This window comes from Schistocerca nitens, chromosome 2 (genome assembly GCF_023898315.1).
Source record: "Schistocerca nitens isolate TAMUIC-IGC-003100 chromosome 2, iqSchNite1.1, whole genome shotgun sequence".
Lineage (NCBI taxonomy): Eukaryota > Metazoa > Arthropoda > Insecta > Orthoptera > Acrididae > Schistocerca > Schistocerca nitens.
In genome coordinates, this window is record NC_064615.1 from 716,802,758 (window position 1) to 716,828,521 (window position 25,764).

General features: G+C 38.6%; 1 protein-coding gene across 3 annotated transcripts in view; it reads left to right on the forward strand.

Annotated features, from left to right (window-relative positions):
- LOC126236888 (intraflagellar transport protein 80 homolog) overlaps positions 1–25,764 on the forward strand; it is a 448,716-nt gene that overhangs the window by 401,101 nt on the left and 21,851 nt on the right. For all 3 annotated transcript variants that reach the window (XR_007545000.1, XM_049946524.1, XM_049946525.1), the window contains one exon: positions 11,553–11,676. Coding sequence is in view for 2 of the 3 variants with exons in the window: in XM_049946524.1 (XP_049802481.1) it covers positions 11,553–11,676 (124 nt within the window). In the remaining variant the exon portion in view is untranslated. The remainder of the gene's footprint in view (positions 1–11,552; positions 11,677–25,764) is intronic.

Genomic DNA, 25,764 nt, shown 5'->3' on the forward strand with positions numbered 1-25,764 from the left:
ATACTCTAATGAACATTCCTCGTGTAGAAAAAAAAGTCTAAATAGTTACTCTGTCAGAGAAAGAGAGAAAAAAGAAAAATAGAGAGAGTAACAAACATAATTACTTTCATCAGCTATAAGAGTAATAACTTTCACTTCTGAGGTCAACTTCAACAATGACCATGAATTCTATTATTGTTGTTGTTAGAGTTTAGCAATTGAAGCAATTGCCAGTATAAGAATATAACAGGTACCAAGTATATATGATTTTAATATTATTAAATGAATGATTAATTCACTCTCAGGCCTGAAAGGACCCCATCGTATACACAAGGTTAACAGTGCCGATCGTAACGGAGCCATAGTGGTGGGTGAGGGTGGAAACAGGGTGACATGTGAAGCATAAGAGCGGAATGCCTGAAACAATTTCAGCCAAACTTAGCACACACATCACTTACTGTCAGGATAAAGACTGGGGGTAAGACTTGCTTTGCACTCCTGTATGGGAGGCGAGAATAGGGAGGAGGTAGAGTGAGAACTATCATAATGGGTGACATTAATGTCACATCCAAAGACCTTCAGGGTTGTTTGTGTTGATTGGTGATAGCCTCAGTGGTATCTTACCCATTGGTGACGTGGGTGACATGCTGGCCTGCTAGCAGACAGTAAAATTAACTTCAAAAACAAACTGAAATCATATCTGCTCAACAACCCCCTCTACTCCATAGAAGAAATTCTGGGATGGTACAGTTATTTGTGTTAATATATATTAGAGAGAGAGAGAGAGAGAGAGAGAGAGAGAGTGAGTGAAAATTATAATAGTAAACTAATTGATATGTTCCACATCACTGTTATTATGATCCATGGGAACATGAAAATAACTAACGTACATATTTTCTTAATTTTTCCCTAATTTGCAAACTCTGTTGCATGTGTTTTATTCTTTAGAGTTCACATATTTTGTCAATGCTGTTTCCTTAAGTAGCGTTAAAGTGAGCAAGCACAGCCTCACACAATGACACTAACAGAAGAAAGTATGTTTTTGTTTCTTCCAAGCACCTCCAAAATTAAAACCAGTTTGCAAAAGCAATGAACAATAAACTCTGTAATACAACTGAATATGAAAATTATTGATTATCTGATGGGCAGTTTGTACAAATATACAATGTGTTAAAAAAAAGTGTATTGCAGTTCTACAGGAAATAGGTTGATTCAAAACTAGAGAAAAATTTGCGCTATAAACACACATCCAAAAGTAACTACTTGTTGAGATATGGGCCATTTTATACTTGTGCCATGTGAGTTCACTACTCAGTGGTGTTAGCTGTCTACATGTTGATCTTCATTGCTCTTTTCTCATAGGTTGTTTGTCCCCGTACTTATTTCTCTGATTGTGATGCTGTTGACAGATTTAGTGCTTATAGTTACCTACACCATCAACTTTGTATGTATTACTATTATGTTGTCCTAACACCAGTGATCACCAGTGATTCTGTGGAGTATGACCAACATAAACAGTGGAATGGAGTACTATTATTCCATGCAGGAAGTGGCAGACATAATATTATGTGATTGATTGATTTCTTTATTAATCCATGAAACAATTTACATTAGACAGATTTCATCAATTAAAACATAGACAAATTGTGGGGCGGCGGTTAGGAAATTTACAGTGGTATAAAATGTTTGTAGAATGTAGAAACACTACATTTCCCGGCCGATGCACCATTTGTGGGGCGGCGGTTAGGAAATTTACGGTGGTATAAAATGTTTGTAGAATGTAGAAACACTGCATTTCCCGGCCGATTAACCATATGTGCGGCGGCGGGTGAAATTATTGTTCTTTAAATGTTCCTATTATTTTTGCTGTTGTTTGCCGTTCTCAATATTGGCTCTCTAACTACAATATTGGCTACCAGAAAGTGGTTAGCAAAACGTGAAGCCTGTAATTAGAATTCCTAGTGCCCACTTCATCTGAGAATACACTTATAGTTACAGCTTATAGCTCTGAGGAATTAGGAGATTGTCCGGGATTTATAATCAAAAACGATTTTCTAAAATAGTTGAGTATATTCTGCAAGTCACAGATGAAAAACAAAAGAATCCACACAATCTGACTAACAGAGCAGTTCAGAGTCTAATGTGCTGATGCAACTATAAATGCCCAAATTAAATGTTTAAATGAATGCTTGCCATAATTTGATGATTAGGTTCATCAAACGCCACGCTAAATAATGGTAGAATGTCTGTCCCGCGGAAGCACGTGAAAATACGACAATACGCAAACTGAAGATCGATAACTAAAGTCATCCCAGAATTAACACTTCACTCGAAAATGATTTCATGTTACGCGTATCTCGAGTAACTTAATACGGCATCCGAGGCTGTTTGTAGCAATGATACCGACGCGACGCGACTCCCGACACAGATGGCATGTTATTCAGCGTCTGGCGAGAACTGGGGCCTTGCTTCCTCGTGCAGCGTTCTTATATATAAAGCCGCGGTGCGGACGGCTAAGGGAACGCCTGATCAAATCGGCTCTCCCGACTAGCCGCTGGGCTAGTAATGCACCACTTTAAGTTACTGAATAAATCATAGCTTCTTTTGCTGATGGCCGATGAAGCTCTTAATTTAAATGTGCATTCAGCACACAGGTAAGTAATTATAATAAAAATTTGACGTGGCTAAGTTAAATATTTTGGGCGAGAGAATTAATTTAATTACACTGCACGCAGTAGACGAGCTCTGAACTGGCCCTTTGGAGATACGCTATCGCTATAGTTTTATAGGTATTCAAATGAAACTTCTCACATCCTTATGGTGATAGCGGATCTCCATTCTACTTAAATATAAACATCCTAGCCTTATTTATTAGCCTACTTAATCTATCTTGCTTCCTTAAGTTTTAAGACGAAAACCAGAAAATCATGAATTTCCACTAAAATCTTAATTTGTGAAATCCAAAGTACTGTTTTTATTAAATAATTATGAAAAATGAATCTAATTATAAATTTTTAATTCTCTAGCTCTTTTCTGTTGCGCCAATGATTTTTACAGAAAAACGTCCAAATTTCGAAAATGGTTAAAGTTATCGAACTGATATTCAACACATATTAATTTAGTATTACTCCTGACATGCTAGAACCGTTTTAGGTTCTTTGCTTGATTTTTAAAGTATTGCGCAACATTTATGACGTCAGAGCTAGTTACAGCGGACTGGTTGGCACACAATGGAAAGACTGATGTGAATTTACTACAGAGTGAGTAGGCTGCTTCCCTACAAAATGAACAGCTTAAAATTAATTTATTGGACTATAATTGACACTAAAATTTATTTTAATATATAATTATATTTATTTTTTACTCTTATGTTATTTGTACATATATTATAATGCAGAACTTCTTAAATCAAGTAACCTGTTTTAATTCATGTAGTCCATTACACTATAAAAACTTTTAATTTGCAAATGTCAACCAATAGAATATCCAGGATGGAATGTAACAACAGGTGACAATAGGTGAGGACACTGTATCCACATTCATCCAGAACCTCAGCAACTTCTCCCCTGTTTGCTTCACTTGGTCCTACTCAACCCAAAAAAGCCGCCTCCTTAGATGTTGAACTCCACCTCAAAGATGGCTACATCAGTACCTCCATCCGTATCAAACCTACTAACCACCAGCAATGCCTCCATTTCAACAGCTCCCACCCATTCCATACCAAGAAGTCCCTTCCATACAGCCTAGCCACCCGTGGTCATCTCATCTGCAGTGATGAGCAGTCTCTCTTGAAACATACCAAGGGTCTCACTGAAGCCTTCACTGATCGTAATTATCCTCCCATCCTTGTACAAAAACAAATCTCCCGTGTCTTATCTTTCCAGTCTCCCACCACCTGCCAAAGTCCCACCGTCTAGCCACAGAGGAGCATTCCCCTTGTAACTCAGTACCACCCAGGACTGGAGCAACCAAATTAGATTCTCCACCAAGGTTTCGATTACCTCTCGTTGTGCCCTGAAATGAGAAATGTCCTGCCCATTAGCCTTCCCACCCCTCCCACAGTGGTATTCTGCTGTCCACTGAATCTACACAATATACTCATCCACCCTTACACAACCCCTGCTCCCAGTCCCTTACCTCATACCTCACACCGCTGTAATAGACCTAGATGCAAGACCTGTCCCATACATCCTCCCACCACCACCTACTCCACTCTGGTCACTAATATCACCTATACCATCAAAGGCAAGGCTACCTGTGAAACCAGTCATGTGGTCTACAAGCTAAGTTAGAACCACTGTGCTGCATTCTATGTAGGCATGACAACCAACAAGCTGCCTGTCCACATGAATGGCCACCGACAAACTGTGGCCAAGAAACAAGTGGACCACCCTGGTGCTGAATACGCTGTCAAACATGATATTCTTCATTTCAGTGACTGCTTCACAGCCTATGCCATATGAATCCTTCCTACCAACACCAGCTTTCCCGAATTGCATAGGTGGGAACTTTCCCTCTAATTCATCCTATGTTTCCGTCCTGTTCCCATTCCAGCGCTAAACAGCGATGATTCCACCAACACACCCAGTCTTTTTATTTCTTTCCTTTTCTGCTACTACCTCTTCCCTGCCCTCAGTCTAACCTGCAGCACTTCGCTGTCTGCCACCCCCACCATTTTACCCCCCCCCCCTCCCCCCTGCTCCAGCCTCCTCCTTACCCCCACCCAGTTGCCACTCTCATCATGCATTGGTGCTGTTGCTCGCACTGTAGTTTCAGTTGCCTTGGACTGCAGTCATGTGTGTGAGCTGTATTTGCGTGTGTGTGTGTGTGTGTGTGTGTGTGTGTGTGTCCATCTATTGTTGACAAAGGCCTTAACGGCCAAAAGCTATAATTGTGAGAGTCTTTTTGTTGTGTCTATCTGTGACTCAGCATCTTTGCTATATGGCAATATTGTTAATTTGTAAATAGTTCCTTAGTTTTGTTTTGAAAGAGCATTTTGTATCTATGTCTTTTATATGTTGTGGTAATTTATTATATAATTTGATAGCATTGGACAATACTCTGCTGACTTTCAGCCTTTTTTTCGTCTGTCTGGATGCAAATTATAACTGTGTCAGCTTTACTGTATGATTAAATGATGATGGCGTCCTCTTGGGTAAAATATTCCGGAGGTAAAATAGTCCCCCATTCGGATCTCCGGGCGGGGACTACTCAAGAGGATGACGTTATCAGGAGAAAGAAAACTGGCGTTCTACGGATCGGAGCGTGGAATGTCAGATCCCTTAATCAGAGAGGTAGGTTAGAAAATTTAAAAAGGGAAATGGATAGGTTGAAGTTAGATATAGTGGGAATTAGTGAAGTTCGGTGGCAGGAGGAACAAGACTTCTGGTCAGGTGACTACAGGGTTATAAACACAAAATCAAATAGGGGTAATGCAGGAGTAGGTTTAATAATGAATAGGAAAATAGGAATGCGGGTAAGCTACTACAAACAGCATAGTGAACGCATTATTGTGGCCAAGATAGATACGAAGCCCACACCTACTACAGTATTACAAATTTATATGCCAACTAGCTCTGCAGATGACGAAGAAATTGAAGAAATGTATGATGAAATAAAATAAATTATTCAGATTGTGAAGGGAGACGAAAATTTAATAGTCATGGGTGACTGGAATTCGAATGTAGGAAAAGGGAGAGAAGGAAACATAGTAGGTGAATATGGATTGGGGCTAAGAAATGAAAGAGGAAGCCGCCTGGTAGAATTTTGCACAGAGCACAACACAATCATAGCTAACACTTGGTTTAAGAATCATGAAAGAAGGTTGTATACATGGAAGAACCCTGGAGATACTAAAAGGTATCAGATAGATTATATAATGGTAAGACAGAGATTTAGGAACCAGGTTTTAAATTGTAAGACATTTCCAGGGGCAGATGTGGACTCTGACCGCAATCTATTGGTTATGACCTGTAGATTAAAACTGAAGAAACTGCAAAAAGGTGGGAATTTAAGGAGATGGGACCTGGATAAACTGAAAGAACCAGAGGTTGTACAGAGTTTCAGGGAGAGCATAAGGGAACAATTGACAGGAATGGGGGAAAGAACTACAGTAGAAGAAGAATGGGTAGCTTTCAGGGATGAAGTAGCGAAGGCAGCAGAGGATCAAGTAGGTAAAAAGACGAGGGCTAGTAGAAATCCTTGGGTAACAGAAGAAATATTGAATTTAATTGATGAAAGGAGAAAATATAAAAATGCAGTAAATGAAGCAGGCAAAAAGGAATACAAACGTCTCAAAAATGAGATCGACAGGAAGTGCAAAATGGCTAAGCAGGGATGGCTAGAGGACAAATGTAAGGATGTAGAGGCCTATCTCACTAGGGGTAAGATAGATACTGCCTACAGGAAAATTAAAGAGACCTTTGGAGATAAGAGAACGACTTGTATGAATATCAAGAGCTCAGATGGAAACCCAGTTCTAAGCAAAGAAGGGAAAGCAGAAAGGTGGAAGGAGTATTTAGAGGGTTTATACAAGGGCGATGTACTTGAAGACAATTTTATGGAAATGGAAGAGGATGTAGATGAAGATGAAATGGGAGATATGATACTGCGTGAAGAGTTTGACAGAGCACTGAAAGACCTGAGTCGAAACAAGGCCCCCGGAGTAGACAACATTCCATTGGAACTACTGACGGCCTTGGTAGAGCCAGTCCTGACAAAACTCTACCATCTGGTGAGCAAGATGTATGAAACAGGCGAAATACCCTCAGACTTCAAGAAGAATATAATAATTCCAATCCCAAAGAAAGCAGGTGTTGACAGATGTGAAAATTACCGAACTATCAGTTTAATAAGTCACAGCTGCAAAATACTAACACGAATTCTTTACAGACGAATGGAAAAACTAGTAGAAGCCAACCTCAGGGAAGATCAGTTTGGATTCTGTAGAAACACTGGAACACGTGACGCAATACTGACCTTACGACTTATCTTAGAAGAAAGATTAAGGAAAGGCAAACCTACGTTTCTAGCAATTGTAGACTTACAGAAAGCTTTTGACAATGTTGACTGGAATACTCTCTTTCAAATTCTGAAGGTGGCAGGGGTAAAATACAGGGAGTGAAAGGCTATTTACAATTTGTACAGAAACCAGATGGCAGTTATAAGAGTCGAGGGACATGAAAGGGAAGCAGTGGTTGGGAAGGGAGTAAGACAGGGTTGTAGCCTCTCCCCGATGTTGTTCAATCTGTGTATTGAGCAAGCAGTAAAGGAAACAAAAGAAAAATTCGGAGTAGGTATTAAAATTCATGGAGAAGAAATAAAAACTTTGAGGTTTGCCGATGACATTGTAATTCTGTCAGAGACAGCAAAGGACTTGGAAGAGCAGTTGAATGGAATGGACAGTGTCTTGAAAGGAGGATATAAGATGAACATCAACAAAAGCAAAACAAGGATAATGGAATTTAGTCTAATTAAGTCGGGTGATGCTGAGGGAATTAGATTAGGAAATGAGACACTTAAAGTAGTAAAGGAGTTTTGCTATTTGGGGAGCAAAATAACTGATGATGGTTGAAGTAGAGAGGATATAAAATGTAGACTGGCAATAGCAAGGAAAGCGTTTCTGAAGAAGAGAAATTTGTTAACATCGAGTATAGATTTAAGTGTCAGGAAGTCATTTCTGAAAGTATTTGTATGGAGTGTAGCCATGTATGGAAGTGAAACATGGACGATAAATAGTTTGGACAAGAAGAGAATAGAAGCTTTCGAAATGTGGTGCTACAGAAGAATGCTGAAGATTAGATGGGTAGATCACATAACTAATGATGAAGTACTGAATAGAATTGGGGAGAAGACGAGTTTGTGGCGCAACTTGAAAAAAAGAAGGGACCGGTTAGTAGGACATGTTCTGAGGCATCAAGGGATAACCAATTTAGTATTGGAGGGCAGCGTGGAGGGTAAAAATCGTAGAGGGAGACCAAGAGATGAATACACTAAGCAGATTCAGAAGGATGTAGGTTGCAGTAGGTACTGGGAGATGAAAAAGCTTGCACAGGATAGAGTAGCATGGAGAGCTGCATCAAACCAGTCTCAGGACTGAAGACCACAACAACAACAACAACAATTTCATTATCATGTACTAAACAGTTTTTATGTAGAAGTTCATAGTACTTGTTTTGGATGTATCAAGTGTGACTTTATTGTTCATTCCTCACATACATACACTGCTAGTGTTTCGTTAGCTTCCTCTCTTAGTACTTCTGACGACTTGCCAGTGATTACAATAATCTGCAAATAGTATTGGCTACACCTGCTTGATACTTTGTGAGAAATCATTAATGTAAATTAGGAACAGCACTGGATGTAGCACTGTATCCTGTGGCATGCTTGTATTTCTATATATAGGGTCAGAATCGTGTGTTTCAATATAGTTAGAGCTACTTGATTTAAGTGTAATTTCAGTCAACTGAATTTGATTTTCTATGACTGGAACCACTTGCTACCACCTCCTCCCCTATTCTCAGTTTATCTAGCTTAACATTATTTTGTGATACACTGTGTTGGTTGTTTTAATTACATCAAAGAATATACCTGCTTTTATTTTTTGTGGTTTAGTGAACAGTATTAATCAACTGGTACATGTTACGAGTGCCAAATTACTTCCTCAGTACCACATTTCTTCTGATAAATGTTCACAAGGTCATCTGAGGAGGCATGGGGTCATTTACTACAAAGACAAGGAGTCATGATGGACTTTGCATAGTTTGCCACACTGTAGTTGTAGGAGCAAGTCTTAAGACAAGAGGAAGGTAATCCATGAAAAAAGTGTATAAAGTATTGGAGCTGTTAAAATGATAAACCACAGCCTTGCTTGGTCAGTTCTGCATAATGTGTTGACTGACATGGAGCGGGACGATAAATTACCAAAAATGATAAACCACAGCCTTGCTTGGTCAGTTCTGCATAATGTGTTGACTGACATGGAGCGGGACGATAAATTACCATAATAGCCACATCCGCAAAAATGTGAATCCTCGAGCAATCGAGGAATCAAGGCATCCAAATCACTCTGATGTGTGGACAGAAATTGAGCATGACAGACTCATAAGACCATACAGGTTCCCAGAAAAACTTAAACAGTGGAGCTTATGACCAGTTTCAGTGCAATAAATTACCCAGGCCATTAGAGTATGTTACCCTTGCAGAAAGATGTGAGATGTGGTTTATCTGTAAGGGGTACTACCACACTTTCTGTACATCAGTATGAAACATGTGCATTTAATGAGCAATGGATTGGTCAAGGTGCTCCAATAGCAGGGCCTCCTTGTTCACCTAACTTGATCCCTTACATCAGTTGTGTTCACTGATCTGCTAGTGTAAGCTGGCTTGTGCTCCTCACGCCTCATCAATGAGCAACGAGCCATCTCACTGCAAGTAATGAAGGAAAAGGGGAAGAGGAGGAGGAGGCACTGGAACCAGTCAGCTCAGCATGATAATTTATTGTCAAAGAATCTACTCTACAGAGAGCTAATTAATGCCTTTTGTGGCAAATTTATTTCCTAAAACTGTTGCGTTGATGAGAAATGTCCATGAACTGAAATTTACATTTCTTTTAATTAATTAGGCGAGGGACACAAGGCAGCTAAGTATGAAATATGGTATTTGTTACAACTGATGCAGCCTTATGGTAAATGTCGTTCTCAGATGTAGTTTGAATTGACATCAACATGTATTTTGTGACGCTTTTATTCATACGTTAAACATAGAAAAATGGCATTTCAGTGACTACTACTTATTTTGGTTTTCATTAAAGCAATAGTCATCAGTTTCTGCTCACTACTAATTTGAAGACAAGTTTTTAAATTGGAATCAGTCAGTGCTCTTCTGTGGGTAGATTTCATCCTTTATCATTGCAGAAAGAAGTTTCTCACACAAGTTATGTAGATCCAGATCTTGACGTAATCATAACTGCAAACTTGTGAAGCTGTGGAAATTTATGTCGAAGAAAATTTTTGGGTGTGTTTACAAGATTTATTTTGTTATGGAACTTATCATTCAATTGTGTGTGACACTGCAGGTCTATAAGCTGCATCTGTTGCTAGGCATCCTATACTGATGTGTTATAAGCTGATACTGGTGTGTCTGACCTTTGCTTTGAAGTTACCAACATGGCCATAATGTTTCATCTATTTTAAAAGAGCCACTCTGTTCTTTAAAGCACTGAACCATTAAGTTTATATGCTTGGGTGTAAAACTATGGTGAACTTAACATGTTGCCATTCCTCTGAAGACAGTGCACTTTTTGCATTTCTCCTGCACTACATAATGATGTCTGACATCATATTTACCATGAGAACTCACTAATCAGGCAGCAAGCACACATGAGCACCCTTGCCCACCTAACTGCCTCCTGAACAGGCCTTCCTTAGATTTCTGGTTATGGAGACATTTAAGACACTGATGTATACCAGATCCATCAACAATGGGCACAATTTATGAGAGTGTGCATCTCATTAATATGACCAAATTCGAGGTCAGCCAGTGTGTTCCCATGAGTCTGTAATCATTTAAAGGATGTATAAGACAGAGTGATAACCACATTGAGCATCTCATGTAGTGTCAAAAAACAGATTGTTAACATAGGGCAATTGATGCATACCTCAACAAGCATTTAATTACAGACAAATGTTAAGGAAACTCTTTCTTCTAGCTTTGGTCAGTATTCTTTCTTGTGAAGTTTGGAAGACCTTTTTTGAACATTCTGTGTATTACTACCTCATATAAATGTGTTCACATAAAAAACAATCATTAAAGATGTTAATCATTTGATAATGAAAACAGTCATAATGCAATCCATTTATGTTCTTAGCAACTCTCGCTATCACCATGTGTGATCATTTGAGAAAACTATAATAATAATATTAGAAACAGTGTTAAAATATTACTATCAACAGAATTTTTAATGGCAGCACCACATATCCAGTATTCCCCTTAATTTGTGCCTTACACTGTACATTCCCACTAATCAACTTTAAAAGTGAAAAACTGTTAGTTTATGGGAATTTACAGACACACTTTTATCTGTGGTACTGTAGGCCCTAATATTTCTCTCAGTTTTTTCTTGTGTTTATGTCAGAGCATTTAAATTGCAGTTGAATAGTGGCCGGGTTTCTGTATGACTTTCATTTTAACTGTGCCATAACAATGTAGAATTTAAGAGTTTATTTTGTGATCATGTTGAAGTGTGTAAGCACTCTTTCCTTCTACTCTGTCTACACATAATATCTTTTCTTTGTAACTGTTTGCTTATTCATACTGTATTAACACATTATGAGGCTCTCTTTCACATGTAGAATGATCAAAATAACAAACTGGAAAGTGATACCAATCTTCTGGGTTATCACTTTTGTTATTATTTTCCTCCTGCTCCTTTGCATACATTGTGTGAATATGAACAATGATCACAGATTATAATGATGATCAAAATTTTATACTGCTTGATTTTCAATAGTTTACTCAGTAAGACATGTCTTTGATGTGTTTTGTTTGTTTATGTGTTATTTCTTTGTTTTCAGAGCAATGGAACTGGCTATAAAGCATAAAACACACATTGATACTGTGTTATACCACCGTCAAAAATACTTAAATGACTTTTCTAAAACTGAAACACTAGAAATGTTCCTGCAGTTGCATAATGAGGTATGATGCACTTAATGATAGAATAATCTGTGTCTTCTGTGTGCCTTATTTTTTCCCATGGATTTTAATTTTTTTGAATTCTGATGACATTGTACATTTTCATATATTAAAATAGTATTCTGCCATTTGCATTGTACTATTTTTCAGCTTCTCTAGTGGGAAACTCATTGGACATAATTATTGCAGTGTTTTTCAACTCATTGTGAGATATAACAGTCCAAACAGTGTCAATATTTTCAGGAGCTGATGCGTTGTCCAAAATCCAGACTCATGTATTTGGCTGTTCTCACAGTCAGTTTGTTGTAAGTTGGCTCTGAATTATATCAGGGAAACACAGTGTCATTTTACCAGGCATAGAAAGGAATTAAATTTTATCTTCATTTTTCATGGTTTCCCCAAATCGCTTGGTACAATTGTCAGAATGATTCCTTCAAGAAGACCATAGTCAATTTATTCTTTTAACCTTATTCACATGACCAAATCTTTAGTCTCCAAGGGTCCTGTCATAAAAGGGACATTAAACAACTAACCCCCATTCTTCCTTGCATTAGACACACACACACACACACACACACACACACACACACACACACACACAATTTCTTTAAGGGCTTATTACATGGTGCATATCTGCACTCATGGTTTCATTTTTCTGTGTTTAAGTAGCTGCCAAGTGAACCTCACTAGATTTACATATGTTCATATGCATGATTATTCTGCATTTCACACTAAGGTGTTTGGCAGCGTGTTCAGAAAACCACTTTCAGACTGTTCCAGTCTTGAGTAATGCGTGGGAAAAATGAACACTGAAAACTTTTCATATAAACCTTGATTTTTCTTATGTTACTGGTGATCATTTCTTCATGTGTAAGTGAGAGTGGCATTTGGAGGAGAAAGTTGCTAACTGAAATTTCATGAAAACATCTAATCTCTGTTTTAATGATTGTCCCCCTCACTCCCTTATTGTATTCATGGCACTCTCTCCACAGATTCATGATAGTACAAAGTGAGCTGCCCCTCTTAAAATTTTTCAAAGTCTTCTGTCAATCCTGTCTAGAAAGGATCGCATTCCATGCAACAACACCCCAGAAGAGGATGGAGAAGCATAGTGTTGGCAATCTCTTTAGTAGATCTGTTGTACCTTTTAAACTTTATGTCAATAGAACACAATCTTTGATCCACCTTCCCCACAACATTCATTAATTATTGTTTCCAATTTATTGGTAGGTACCTGAAACCTTTAAACTTGTGTTATTTATTGAGTAACCGGAGTTTAATAGAAGTTTTTTCATATTCATTAGAGGACTTCACACTTTTTATTGTTTAGAGCCATTATCACTTTTTGCACCATTTAGATATCTTGTTGAAATCAGTTTGCAGTTCACTTTTATCTTCTGATGACTTGACTAGATAGTAAACAGCAGTATCATCTGCAATGTAAGAGGGCTACTCAGACTCTCTCCTGAATCACCAACATGGATTCAGAATAGGAGATGGCCTGAAACACCTCCCTTAGGTACACTTCAGTTTCACTAGATGATGTCCTGTCAGTTACCATGAACTGTTACCTTTCTGACAGGAACTCACAAATCCAGTGTCACAACTGAGAGATAGTCCATATGCATGGAATTTGAGTAGAAGCCACTTGTGAGAAACAATGTCAAAATCCTCCTGGAAATCTAGAGGCATGGAATCAGCTTGAGAACTGCTGCCATTAGTACTCATTACTGCATATGAATAATGAGCCAGTTGTGATCCAAAAGGAGGATATTTTCTGAATCTGTGTTGGTTAGATATAAATAGATAATTATCTTCAAGATGTTTCCTAATGTTGGAACACAGTATACAGTCCAAAACGCTGCTACAAATGAGTGTCAGTGATAGGGTTCTACAATTCAGCAGATTCTTCTATTTCCTTTCTTATGTATTGGTGTGATTCAGTTTCTGTAATATTTACTGCATTTCCTTTGGTAAATCAATTTCTGATAACTGTGTTTAGCAACTCTCCATTAGTAGTGTTTTCACTGATAACATTGCCATTGCACACTGAAACTTCTTTATTGTGTTTTGCTGCTGCTATTCTTTACACACAACCAAAATTCTTTGGAATTTCTGTCAGGTTTCAAGACGGAGTTTCATTGTAGAAATTATTAAAAGTATCCATGCTAAGTTTTAGAACATCTGAAAACTGTCACCAGTCTTCAAGATATTACATCCTTTTAAATCTGGCACTTTTTAAAATTAATTCTGCAAAAGTGTCCTAACCTGTTGTATATACTGTCAGGGATCTGTTTTGTCTCTTATTAATGTACGTGGTACAAAACTCTCAATCCTCATCAACACTTTTTTTTTTACCCAAGCCACATTTGACCAAAGCTTATCATAGTTAGTAGAGGAGGAATGGAGATGGTCATTTAGCAATTTATGGTATTCAGACTCACTACAACAACCTTTTAGAGGAGGAGGAGACTAGTGGCTAACGTCCCATCAACAGTGAGGTCATTAAAGATGGAGCACAAACTTGGATTATGGAAGGATGAGGAATGAGATCAACCATGTCTTTCAAAGGAACCATCCCAGCATCTGCTTGAAGCAATTTAGGGAAATCACAGGAAACATAAATCAGGATGGCCGGACATGAATTTGAACCATTGCCCTCCTTAATGCGATATGGTGTGCTAACCACTGTGCCTCTTCGCCTGGTCCAACAACCTTGTGGTCACTAATTCCTGAGTCCATCATGACACTATTTGCTCAGGATGGTTTATTGCTAAGAGGTCTATTATGTTATTGCAACAGTTTACATTTTGTGTGAGCTCTGAACTAATTACTGAAAATAATTTTCAGAGAAAGCATTTAGTACAGTTTCAGAAATGTTTTATGCCTACTGCCAATTTTAAATATGTGTTGTCACCAATGTATCAAGGGTAAATTGAAGTCAAACTAATTGTAATTGTACTTTTCAAGTACTTATTCAGAATGAAACTCAAATTTTCCTTGAACCTTTCAGCAAATACATCATCAGAGTCAGGTGTCTGTAAAAGGAACCAATTATTAATTTTCTCCATTTGTGTAATAAATCTCATAGCAACTACCTATTTCAATTTTTCTATAAGCTGAACTACTACTATTAGTAACAAACATGCAACCACTAGTTGAATTTAGTTTTTCTAACAGCAACAAACATGCCACAACCAACTGAAATCAGTCTTATCCTTGATGAACAAGGCTATTTCCTTGGTAAAAACTTTAGCCAGGCTCATACTGTGATGAACAACATTTTGAGGTGTGTGGCATTGAGTTAATAGTAGACAGTGCAACTGTTATTGTTCTGGCTGTTTACAGGGCACCTGCTGGAAATCTAAATGTATTTCTAAGACAAACTGAATCACTTCTGGCCCACCTATGTAGGAAAACTAAATCTATCATTGTTATGGGTGACTTCAATGTGGACCTTTTAACAGAAAATAGAAACAAGACAGATTTTTAACATTTAATGTACTGTTACAATTTAGTACCAGTGGTGGACACTCCAGCTAGAGTAACTGCCAGCTCTAGCACTTTAATAGATAATGTATTTGTAGATAAGGATATTTGCAATAATTTAACCATGAAAAATATTATAAATGGTCTCTCTGATCATGAAGGGCAATTTCTCACTCTAAACCAAATGAATGTACAAAGAAAAGAAAATTTCATTTGGAAAACATTTAGGATTATAAACAGACACACCACTGAAACCTTTAATCAGCAATTACGGCTTGTGGACTGGTCTCCTGTATATGCTACAGTTGATGTTAATTCAAAATTTAACATATTTATCAATGAAGTTACAAGCCTTTTTGAAGAAGCATTTCCTAAAAAATCAGTAAGATAAAACCTGTTCAAATCTGGAAACAAGCCTTGGATTACTAAAGGCATCAAAATCTCTTGTAAAACAAGAAGAGAACTATATGCTGCAGCCAGGAGTTCAAATGATAACAGTAGGATTACACACTATAAAATCTACAATAAAGTTCTGAATAAGACAATTCAGGCAGCAAAGAACATGTGCTTGAAGGCAGAAATTGACAACTCGAGCAATAAAGTAAAAACTATCTGGAAATTTGTAAAGAAGGAAACGGGGAAAAATGCAGTTTGTAGTGAAAATATCCAAATCAAAAGTGAGGGCAATCTTGTTAGCGATCCAAAAACAGTTGCAGACACATTCAACAACAATTTTTTAACAGTAACAGAAAAAATAGGTTTACAAGGGTCCATGAAGCAAGCCATCAATCTTTTGAAAGCTAGAGTACCTGGTTCAGTACAACACATGAAGGTAAAAACAGTCACTGTTCAAGAAATTGAAAGAGTTATTAAGTCCCTGTAAAGTAAAAACTCTGCTGGAATTGACAACATTTCTAACAAATTATTAAAATACTGCTCCAGCCATGTAAGTAAAGTCCTTTGCCACATTTTTGATGCGTCACTTAAGCAAGGAATAGTTCCTGAGAGGCTTTAGTATGCAGCTGTAAAACCGCTGTATAAGAAAGGGGATAAGACGGATACTGCTAACTATAGGCCAATATCACTACTGACAAGCTTTTCAAAGGTTTTAGATAATCTAATGCATTCCAGGATAGTTAAGCATCTCAGTGAACACAATAGCTTCAGCAAGTCAGTTCGGATTTCAGAAAGGTTTGTCAACAGAAGATGCAATATTTGCATTTACTGGCAAACTCTTGGAATCTATCGACAAAAAACTGAAAGTGATTGGCATATTTTGTGACCTAACAAAAGCATTTGACTGTGTAAATCACCAAATTCTTTTACAAAAAGCTGCACATCTCAGTATAAGTGGTGCAGCAGGGAAATGGCTCGACTCATATCTGTCAAACAGGAAACAAAAAGTTTTAGTAGATAGTCAAGATGGTGTCCCAGTATCTTTAGAATGGGGTACCATCATATGAGGAGTGCCGCAGGGCTCAGTTCTGGGGCCCCCTACTTTTTATTATATTTATAAATGATCTTCCTCTCTCTACGGAATATTGTAGATTCACCATTTTCGCAGATGACATACACTACTTATTGATGATTCAGTAAATAAGCTTGAGGTAACGGCAAATAAGGTTTTAAATGAAACGGTGAACTGGTTCAACATTAATGGTCTTATTTTAAATTACTGTAAAACAAACTACATTCAGTTTCATAAAACATCCAAAGATGAGGAAATATTTGTAAAGGTAGGTGAGCAGACAATAACCAGGGTAGATTCCTCAAAATACCGAGGCTTGCATATTGATAGCAAACTGAATTGGTCAAACCACATCGTGGATCTGTGCAAAAGACTAAGTTCAGCAACATACGCATTGCGCATTGTTTCTTCTTATAGAAATATGGAAACCTTGAAGTCAGCGTATTATGGTTACTTTCATGCAATTATGGCATTTGGAATTATATTTTGGGGAAATCAGCCACTGGCTAAAAAAGTACTGTGTGTACAAAAAAGAGCCATAAGGATCATGTGTGGAGTCCATCCTAGAGCCACATGCAGGAATCTTTTTAAGAAGCTTGAAATACTTACATCCACTGCGCAATATATATTCTCGTTGATGTGCTTCATAGGGAAAGAAAAATCCATCTTTAAGCTGAATAGTGCATATCACAGTCACAATACTAGAAGGAAACATGATATCCACTATGAACAGCCAAATCTAAGTATGGTGCAGAAAGGAATCTATTTCAGTGGCTGTAAGATTTTTAATGCCCTCCCTTCAAGAATTAAGTGTTTGGTAGATGATGATCTCTTGTTTAATAAAACCTTAAGGCAGTTGCTATTGCAAGGATCATTTTATACATTAGAAGACTTCCTGAACTACAGGGTTTAACATCTCTTGTATTGTAAATTGCGAATGTATGCCCAAATTTGTATTTGTAATACCGAATATTTTTACTGTAAACATATATTTTGCAATATTTATTTCTCTGTAACACTTATTATTTTGTAATGATATGATTATAATAGAGGGAAACATTCCACGTAGGAAAAAATATATCTAAAAACAAAGATGATGTGACTTACCAAATGAAAGTGCTGGCAGGTCAACAGACACACAAACAAACACAAACATACACACAAAATTCTAGCTTTCGCAACCAACGGTTGCTTCATCAGGAAAGAGGGAAGGAGAGGGAAAGATGAAAGGATGTGGGTTTTAAGGGAGAGGGTAAGGAGTCATTCCAATCCCGGGAGCGGAAAGACTTACCTTGGGGGGAAAAAAGGACAGATATACACTCGCACACACACACACATATCCATCCGCACGTACACAGACACAAGCAGACATTTGTAAAGGCAAAGAGTTCGGGCAGAGATGTCAGTCGAGGCGGAAGTACAGAGGCAAAGATGTTGAAAGACAGGTGAGGTATGAGCGGCGGCAACTTGAAATTAGCGGAGGTTGAGGCCTGGCAGATAACAAGAGGAGAGGATATACTGAAGGGCAAGTTCCCATCTCCGGAGTTCTGACAGGTTGGTGTTAGTGGGAAAAACTTAACACCAACCTGTCAGAACTCCGGAGATGGGAACTTGCCCTTCAGTATATCCTCTCCTCTCGTTATCCGCCAGGCCTCAACCTCCGCTAATTTCAAGTTGCTGCCGCTCATACCTCACCTGTCTTTCAACATCTTTGCCTCTGTACTTCTGCCTCGACTGACATCTCTGCCCGAACTCTTTGCCTTTACAAATGTCTGCTTGTGTCTGTGTATGTGCGGATGGATATGTATGTGTGTGCGAGTGTATACCTGTCCTTTTTCCCCCAAGGTAAGTCTTTCCGCTCCCGGGATTGGAATGACTCCTTACCCTCTCCCTTAAAACCCACATCCTTTCATCTTTCCCTCTCCTTCCCTCTTTCCTGACGAAGCAACCGTTGGTTGCGAAAGCTAGAATTTTGTGTGTATGTTTGTGTTTGTTTGTGTGTCTGTCGACCTGCCAGCACTTTCATTTGGTAAGTCACATCATCTTTCTTTTTAGATATATTATTATTTTGTAATCTTTATCTCTCTCTAAAATGTATTTTTGTAGTGGGACCTAAGTTACTGTTTACTGTTTTTTGTTTTGTAATCTCTATCTATATCTAAAATGTATTTTTTTGTAGTGGGACCTAAGTTACTGTTTACTGTTTTTGTTTTGTTTTATGTATTACCATAAATTCTGGCTAAAAGCTTGTAAAATTGACACGTTCCATATCCTGTGATAGTGTTACAACATGGATCACCGGAACAAGAGATAAATAAATAAAATAAAAAATCTACAACTTTTGCCAGCTTCCATTACCTATAACAATGTATGCTTCAGTGCTCTGTGTGAGTACTCGTAACTCTGGTTCTTTCATTAAACAGTTATGACAGGTTAGTATAATACCAAGTTGGTACCAACACCCGCAGTTAGCTGCACCCTGTGCTCTTCATGGCATCCATATCTGGGCTGACTCCACCCAGTAGGTGCACTGTGCACACACGGGATCTCTTCCATTCCATGGCAGCCATATCCTTAAAAGGTTCCATCACATGCCTTATATTGGAGCTCTCCAATACCAGTAATCCCACCCTTTATGAATGACTGGAGCTTTTGGGCTAAGAGGCTTCCTCTGAAACTCACACAGCTACATTATCCACAGGCTATCTACATTGTACCAGTGCTGCAGTGCCTCTGGCTTAGTGGCTGTGTTGGGTGGAATGGGTGAGAGGAAAAAGGAGTCGAGAAGGGAGGTGTGGGAGGGAGGGAAGGAGGTGGGGTGGAGTAGGAGATGAGCAGGAGCGGAGTGAGGTAAAGGAAATGATGGCTGAGGACTGGGAAGAGATAAAGCAAATTCCACACTGTGTCCCATATAATGCAATATTGGTGTCCTCTTGATGATTAAATCCTCCTGAGTAGTCCTCATTCAAATATCCAAAATGTCCTCCAGAGTAATCATCACCCTAATATCCAAATTGGGGGTGGGGGTATTTTACCTCCAGAATATTGTGCCCAAGAGTATATCAACATCATTGAAGCATACAGAACAGATGCATGTCCTTAGGAAATATAATGTCTATAGTTTGCATCTGCTTTCAGCCTTGTCACAGTATCAACATATAATAACCATGTTGACTGCTTTTAATTTGGAATATTCTCTTGTTAATCCACCCCTCAAAAGTTCATCTTATGGGTTCTTATAACAACATTTTTGGCATAATTATTCTAAAGTCAGCAGAAAATGCAAGAATAATAAATTATGAAGCTATTCAGGTGTTCAGTTCACACTCCAAGGAAACTGCCCAATGTATCTTGCGAAATGTGCTAACTTAAAGTTTAATTTATTCAGAACAGAGAATGGAACAGGTTTTGGAAGTGTATTTCATAAAAGGAAATACATATTAGGAACTACAAGGTGTGTTAAAAACCTCCATAAAATGAAATACAGATTTGAAACTATAAAGTCTGCTAGAAACCTGTGGCTTACTAAGGACAAACAGAATCCTATAGGACAGAGAGACAACTCTACAATGTATTAAAATAGTCCACTAATCCTATACAGTTAAGACATCATAAGACCTGTTACAAATTTGTATTCGAAAAATTTGAGAAATCTAAGACTGTATGCGTACTGTATGAAACTAATAACTCAAGTAATAAAGTCAAAATGATCTGGAACATTCTTAAAGGAAATAGAACTACATTCTCCTCTAGATGGCATGAGTTGTGAAGCAGACATTGAAGCCAGTCATGATGTGTCTCAGTCACCTCACTACCTATTCTATAAATCCTCCATTCTGCCCCCTTTTTTCCCAACCCTCTCATGCTGTTCATTGTGTGATGCACATAACTCCCTATGACAGTGCCATGGCAAAACCAGTGCCACATTAAAAAAAAATAAAAATAAAAACAAAAAAAGGGAGGGGGGGGGGGGGACACTCATTTGGGAAATAACCAGGGGTGAAGTTTGGTATAGTGAGAATTAGGTATAACAGGATTTTTGTTCAGATGAGGAAAGAGTTGCTAATACAAAATTAAATCACCCAATATAATATGTGAGATGCTGAATTTGATTGAAAAAAGTAGGAAATGTAAAAATGCAGCAAATGAGATGGGCAGAAGGGACTAAAGACATGTACAAAATAATATTACCAAGACATGTAAAGTGGCAATGCAAGAATGGCAAGATGAGAAATTCAAAGCTGTAGAAGTAAGCTTGATTGTGGGAAATTCGTTTGCCACATATAGCTGTGGGACTCGTGGAGAAAAGAGAAGCAGCTGTATAAATAACAAGAGCTCTAATACCAGGCCCATGCTAAGCAAAGGCAGGAAGGCTGAAAGGTGTAAGGAATTTATAGGAGGGCTATACAAAGCAAAATAAACTTGAAGACAATATTATGGAAAGGGAAGGGGAAATATATGAAAATGAGATGGTAGACATGACACTGCAAGAAGAATTTGACAGAGCACTGAAAGTTTTAACTCAAACCAAGGCACCTGGAGTAGATGATGTTCGCACCAAATTATTGAAATCCTTGTGTGAACTTACATCACAAAACTGTTTCACCTGGTATGCAGAATAAATGAGATACATGAAATACCCTCAGAGATTTAAGAATGTAATACTCCCAGTTACAAAGAAGGCAGGTGCTGACAGATGTGAATATTATCAAACCATGTGTTCAATAAGTCATGAAGTTGTGAAGGTAGCAGGGATGAAATATGTTTGGAAACCAGACTGTAGTTCTAAGTGTTGAAAGACATGAAAGTGATACAGTAGTTGAGAAGGGAGTGTGACAGGGTTGTAGCCTATACCCTATGCTATTAAATCTGTACATTGAGCAAGTGGTAAAGGGAATCAAAGAGAAATTTGGAAAACAAATTAAATTTAAAGTAGATGAAATAAAAACTTTTGAATTTCACCAATGGCATTGTAATTCTATCAGAGGCAATAAAAGACTTGAAAGATAATGTGATTGGAATGGATAGCATCTTGAAAAGATGTGTAAAATTAACGTCACCAACAGTGAAATAATGGAAATGAAGTGATGCTGAGAGAATTAGATTAGGAAATGAAACTCTAAAAGTAGTAGACATGCTTTGCTATTTGGTGAGCAAAATAAGTGATGAGGACCAAAGTAAAGAGAATTTAAAATGTAGACTGACAATAGCAAGAAAAGTGTTTCTCAAAAATAAAAGTGCTGTAGCCTCTATTCTAAATTTATGTATCAGCAATGGTATTGTCAAAGTGTTTTACCAAAGGTCTTGAGTTCGAGCCTCAGTCCGGCATGCAGTTTTAATCTACCAGGAAGTTTCATATCAGTGCACACTCAGCTGCAGACTGAAAATCTCATTCTGGAAACATCCCCCAGGCTGTGGCAAGCAATATCTCCGCAATATCTTGTTCTGCAAGTTTCGCAGGAGAGCTTCTGTGAAGTTTGGAACATAGGAGATGAGTTACTGGTGGAAGTATAGCTGTGAGGACGGGTCATGAGTCATGCTTGGGTAGCTCAGTTGGTAGAGCACTTGCCCGTGAAAGGTAAATGTCCTGAGTTCGAGTCTCGGTCTGACACACAGATTTAATCTGCCAGGAAGTTTCAGAAAGAAAGAGTTATTGAAATGTGCTGTTACAAAGAATACTGAAGATATTATCTATAAATCAAGTAACTAATGAAGAGGTACTGAATTGATTAAGGGAGGAAAGAAATTTATGGCAGAACCTGACTAAAAGAAGTTATTAGTTGACAGAACACATCCTGAGGAATCAAAGGGTAGTCAGTCTGCTAATGGGGGGAAAGCATGGAATTTCAGCATTGTAGAGCAAGCCCAGGTCTCAAGTGCAACAGTAAGTTTCAAGTGGAAGTAAGCTGCAGAGATTATACAGAGATGACAAGACATGAACAGGATAATCTAGTGTACAGAGCTACGTCAAACCAGTTTTCAGACTTTTGATCACAACCACAACAACATCTCCAGTTACTGTCTGCACCTAATTTTTTTCTAATCATGTTCAGGAAGACAGAATATAACTATTGAACAAGAATATTAAAATTGCCAGAGAATTCCATTTATACTGCCGCAGTTGCAAATTGGAATTTATTTTTGACATGTTAATAACACGTCCTTCAGAGTGTAAATCTATGCAGAACCTCTGTATGTCTATTGCATGAAATGATATATTGCTTTTTACATAAATGGTTACCTCACCTCTGCCCACATGTTTCCTCTGAAATATCCAAAACATAGTTTTTAGAGTATTGAGCTTTTCCTTTTAAGCAGCTATGTGATGTGATGTTTCGTTAAACACAGTGCAGACACAGTTAATAACTTCTAATTATAAATCTATTGTGAGCAGATGAAACTTAAAAAATATATAACTCTGATGAAATACTTTAAACATGTGGTTGCCAGAAGTCCTTTTATCATATAATGTAGACTTACAAAATCTGTTCTCTGCTGAATCTGTGAATGGAGGCACAATGAATAATAGGAGGTGTGAGTAAGAAACACAGTTTATTCCCTCACAAGAGAAGAAATATACATAACTTCAATGATGGGGCTACCATTGCCATTCGGACGGCAATTAGCAAAGTCCATGGATGAATCTGGTGGTCAGATTGCTGAATTGCAGAACTTCCAAGAAATTCCAGTTTCAAACGTAGTCAAAGACCAGATGAGGGTTGATCTGCATCGTGTGGTGTCAAGCTAACAGCAATAGCATAGTCCAAGGAGAGCCTACTGGAGTGTGGTACTGCATGTTCTTATAAAGCCGTGGTGGCTTATGAATATGCCCAGCATCAGTGAGACTGTAGTGGTGTGATTTGAGCAGCATTGGCGTGTAACTGTCTCACAAGGGTAGGCCAGCTGGTGTTGCTAATATACTGCAGAGGCAGTTGTGTGCAGGCACTGTTCAGCTGGGTGGTGCTGGATATGAGCCAGAAACTGATGGATGTGGACTGTGTGATGTGTGACCTATGGCTGCATGGTGGCAAGTGCCATGGTATAGGCACCGATGATAGTGTGCTCTCTATGTCTGTTGACTTTTGTGAAGCTGTTAGCTTGGAATCCTTGCTGTACTGTACACAGAAAAATCTGGCTACATACTGGAGGTGTGCATTGACATGTGAAAGTTTTTGTTAAGAGGGTCTGATGGTGACGATCCAGAATGCAGATGCATTTTTGTTGTTGTATCTGGATCAGCTTGTGGTAAGGAAATTTCCTGCATTATTCTGGGGGACTGGGTGCTCATGCTGCTGGTGGTACTATATCCAGACCAAATCTTTACTAATTTCTTCTGTGTTACCTTAATTTCACAAGAAAATGTCGCAGTGGTTAGACACTGGACTCGCATTTGGGAGGACGACGGTTCAATCCCGCGTCCGGCCATCCTGATTTAGGTTTTCCGTGATTTCCCTAAATCACTCCAGGCAAATGCCGGGATGGTTCCTCTGAAAGGGCACAGCCGACTTCCTTCCCCATCCTTCCCTAATCCGATGAGACCGATGACCACGCTGTCTGGTCTCCTTCCCCAAAACCAACCAACCAAGAAAATGTATTGGTAGCACATTTAATGTAAGGACTGAAGGTAACAAGTCACTAGACAGTGGAGGCACTGGGTCATCAATAGACAGATAAACAAAACTGAGAACTATGCAAGCTTTGTATGAAACCTTCTTCTTCACACACACACACACACACACACACACATACACACACATTTGTATGGTTTCATTATTGATCCAGCTGACTATGTTGTGTTAGCACTGCAACTGAGCTGTGTTGAAGGATCGTGTAGAAAGCAGTAGGTGAGGGGAGAAATAAAGCTAAAATTGCAGCAGGTGGTTGGGAAGGATGGTTGACAGCTGAGAGGGAGAGGCAACAGGTGCATGGAGGAGGAATGTGGAGTCAGTTGGATCACTCTGGCTACAAGAAGGGGCATTTCTGAGCAGGACACAGTAATATGGGGGAATGAGCTGGATGGGGTAGATAGAACAGAGCACAAAGGGAAAAGAGGGTGTGTTCACTAGGGTCATGGGGCAGGGGTGGGAAGGAAGGATTGTGGGAAAAATATTCCTCATTTGTGGCCACATTCCTGCTGTGGGGCAGATGGTCAACAATATGTTCCCCATTTTTGGCCACATGATCAGGGTGGAAAGACTATGGACAGGCTTTTCATCATTTTTGGTCATGTGCCCAGAAATGAGGAACATTATACCCGCAATACTTCCTTCTCCTTTAATACTGGTAGTTGTATTCTCCACCACCCAATCTATACAATATTCTAGTCCATCCTATGCCACATCTACCCTCAATCTCCAACCCCATGGTGTGAGGGTACATGCTTATTTTTAATAATAATAATAAGAAAAAGTATTAGTGTGATGCTGTTTTCGTTCGCTGGTAACGTTTATGTTTGAGGTACACTTGGGGCATTGTGCAGTGACCCAAGTTTCCCTTGTGACATGCTTACATCATCATACAGTGTGTCCTGAGAGGCTGCAATGCCATGCACCATTCTTTGCCTTGGACTTCTCAACAATTCAAATATATGTCAGAGATTCGATGTAAAATGATTCATTTAGCCCAGACTTGAAGTTGACTCAACCTTGAAGATATATCAAGTTGTTAATTGAATGTTCCAATGTTTTAAGACTGAATCCAGGGATTATAAACTAATTTGTTATCCTGTAGACAGGCTTCCTGTCAGTACCTTGGAAACCATCACAAGGAGATTTTTGAGACTTTACAGGGTTGTCATCTGGGCTGGAGCCTAACTGCAAGAAGCTGCACTTTGTCAGAATGAACCCTCGCAATATGTCATACCTCTTTGAAAGATCCAGGTACAAGACATATCTGAAACACCCTAGTGGCACATCCTATTTCACTACCACCACGGGCTTATTGTATTGTATCAGGGACAGGGCCTCCTGTGAAAGCAGTCCTGTCGTATACCAGCACTGCTGTAATTTCTGCACAGAATTTTACGTGGGCATAACTAGTGAGCAATTGTCCTTCCTAGTGAATGGCCATCCCAAACTGTTTCTAAGAGTTGTACTAACCACCCACTGGCAGAAAATGCTACTGAGCACAACTTA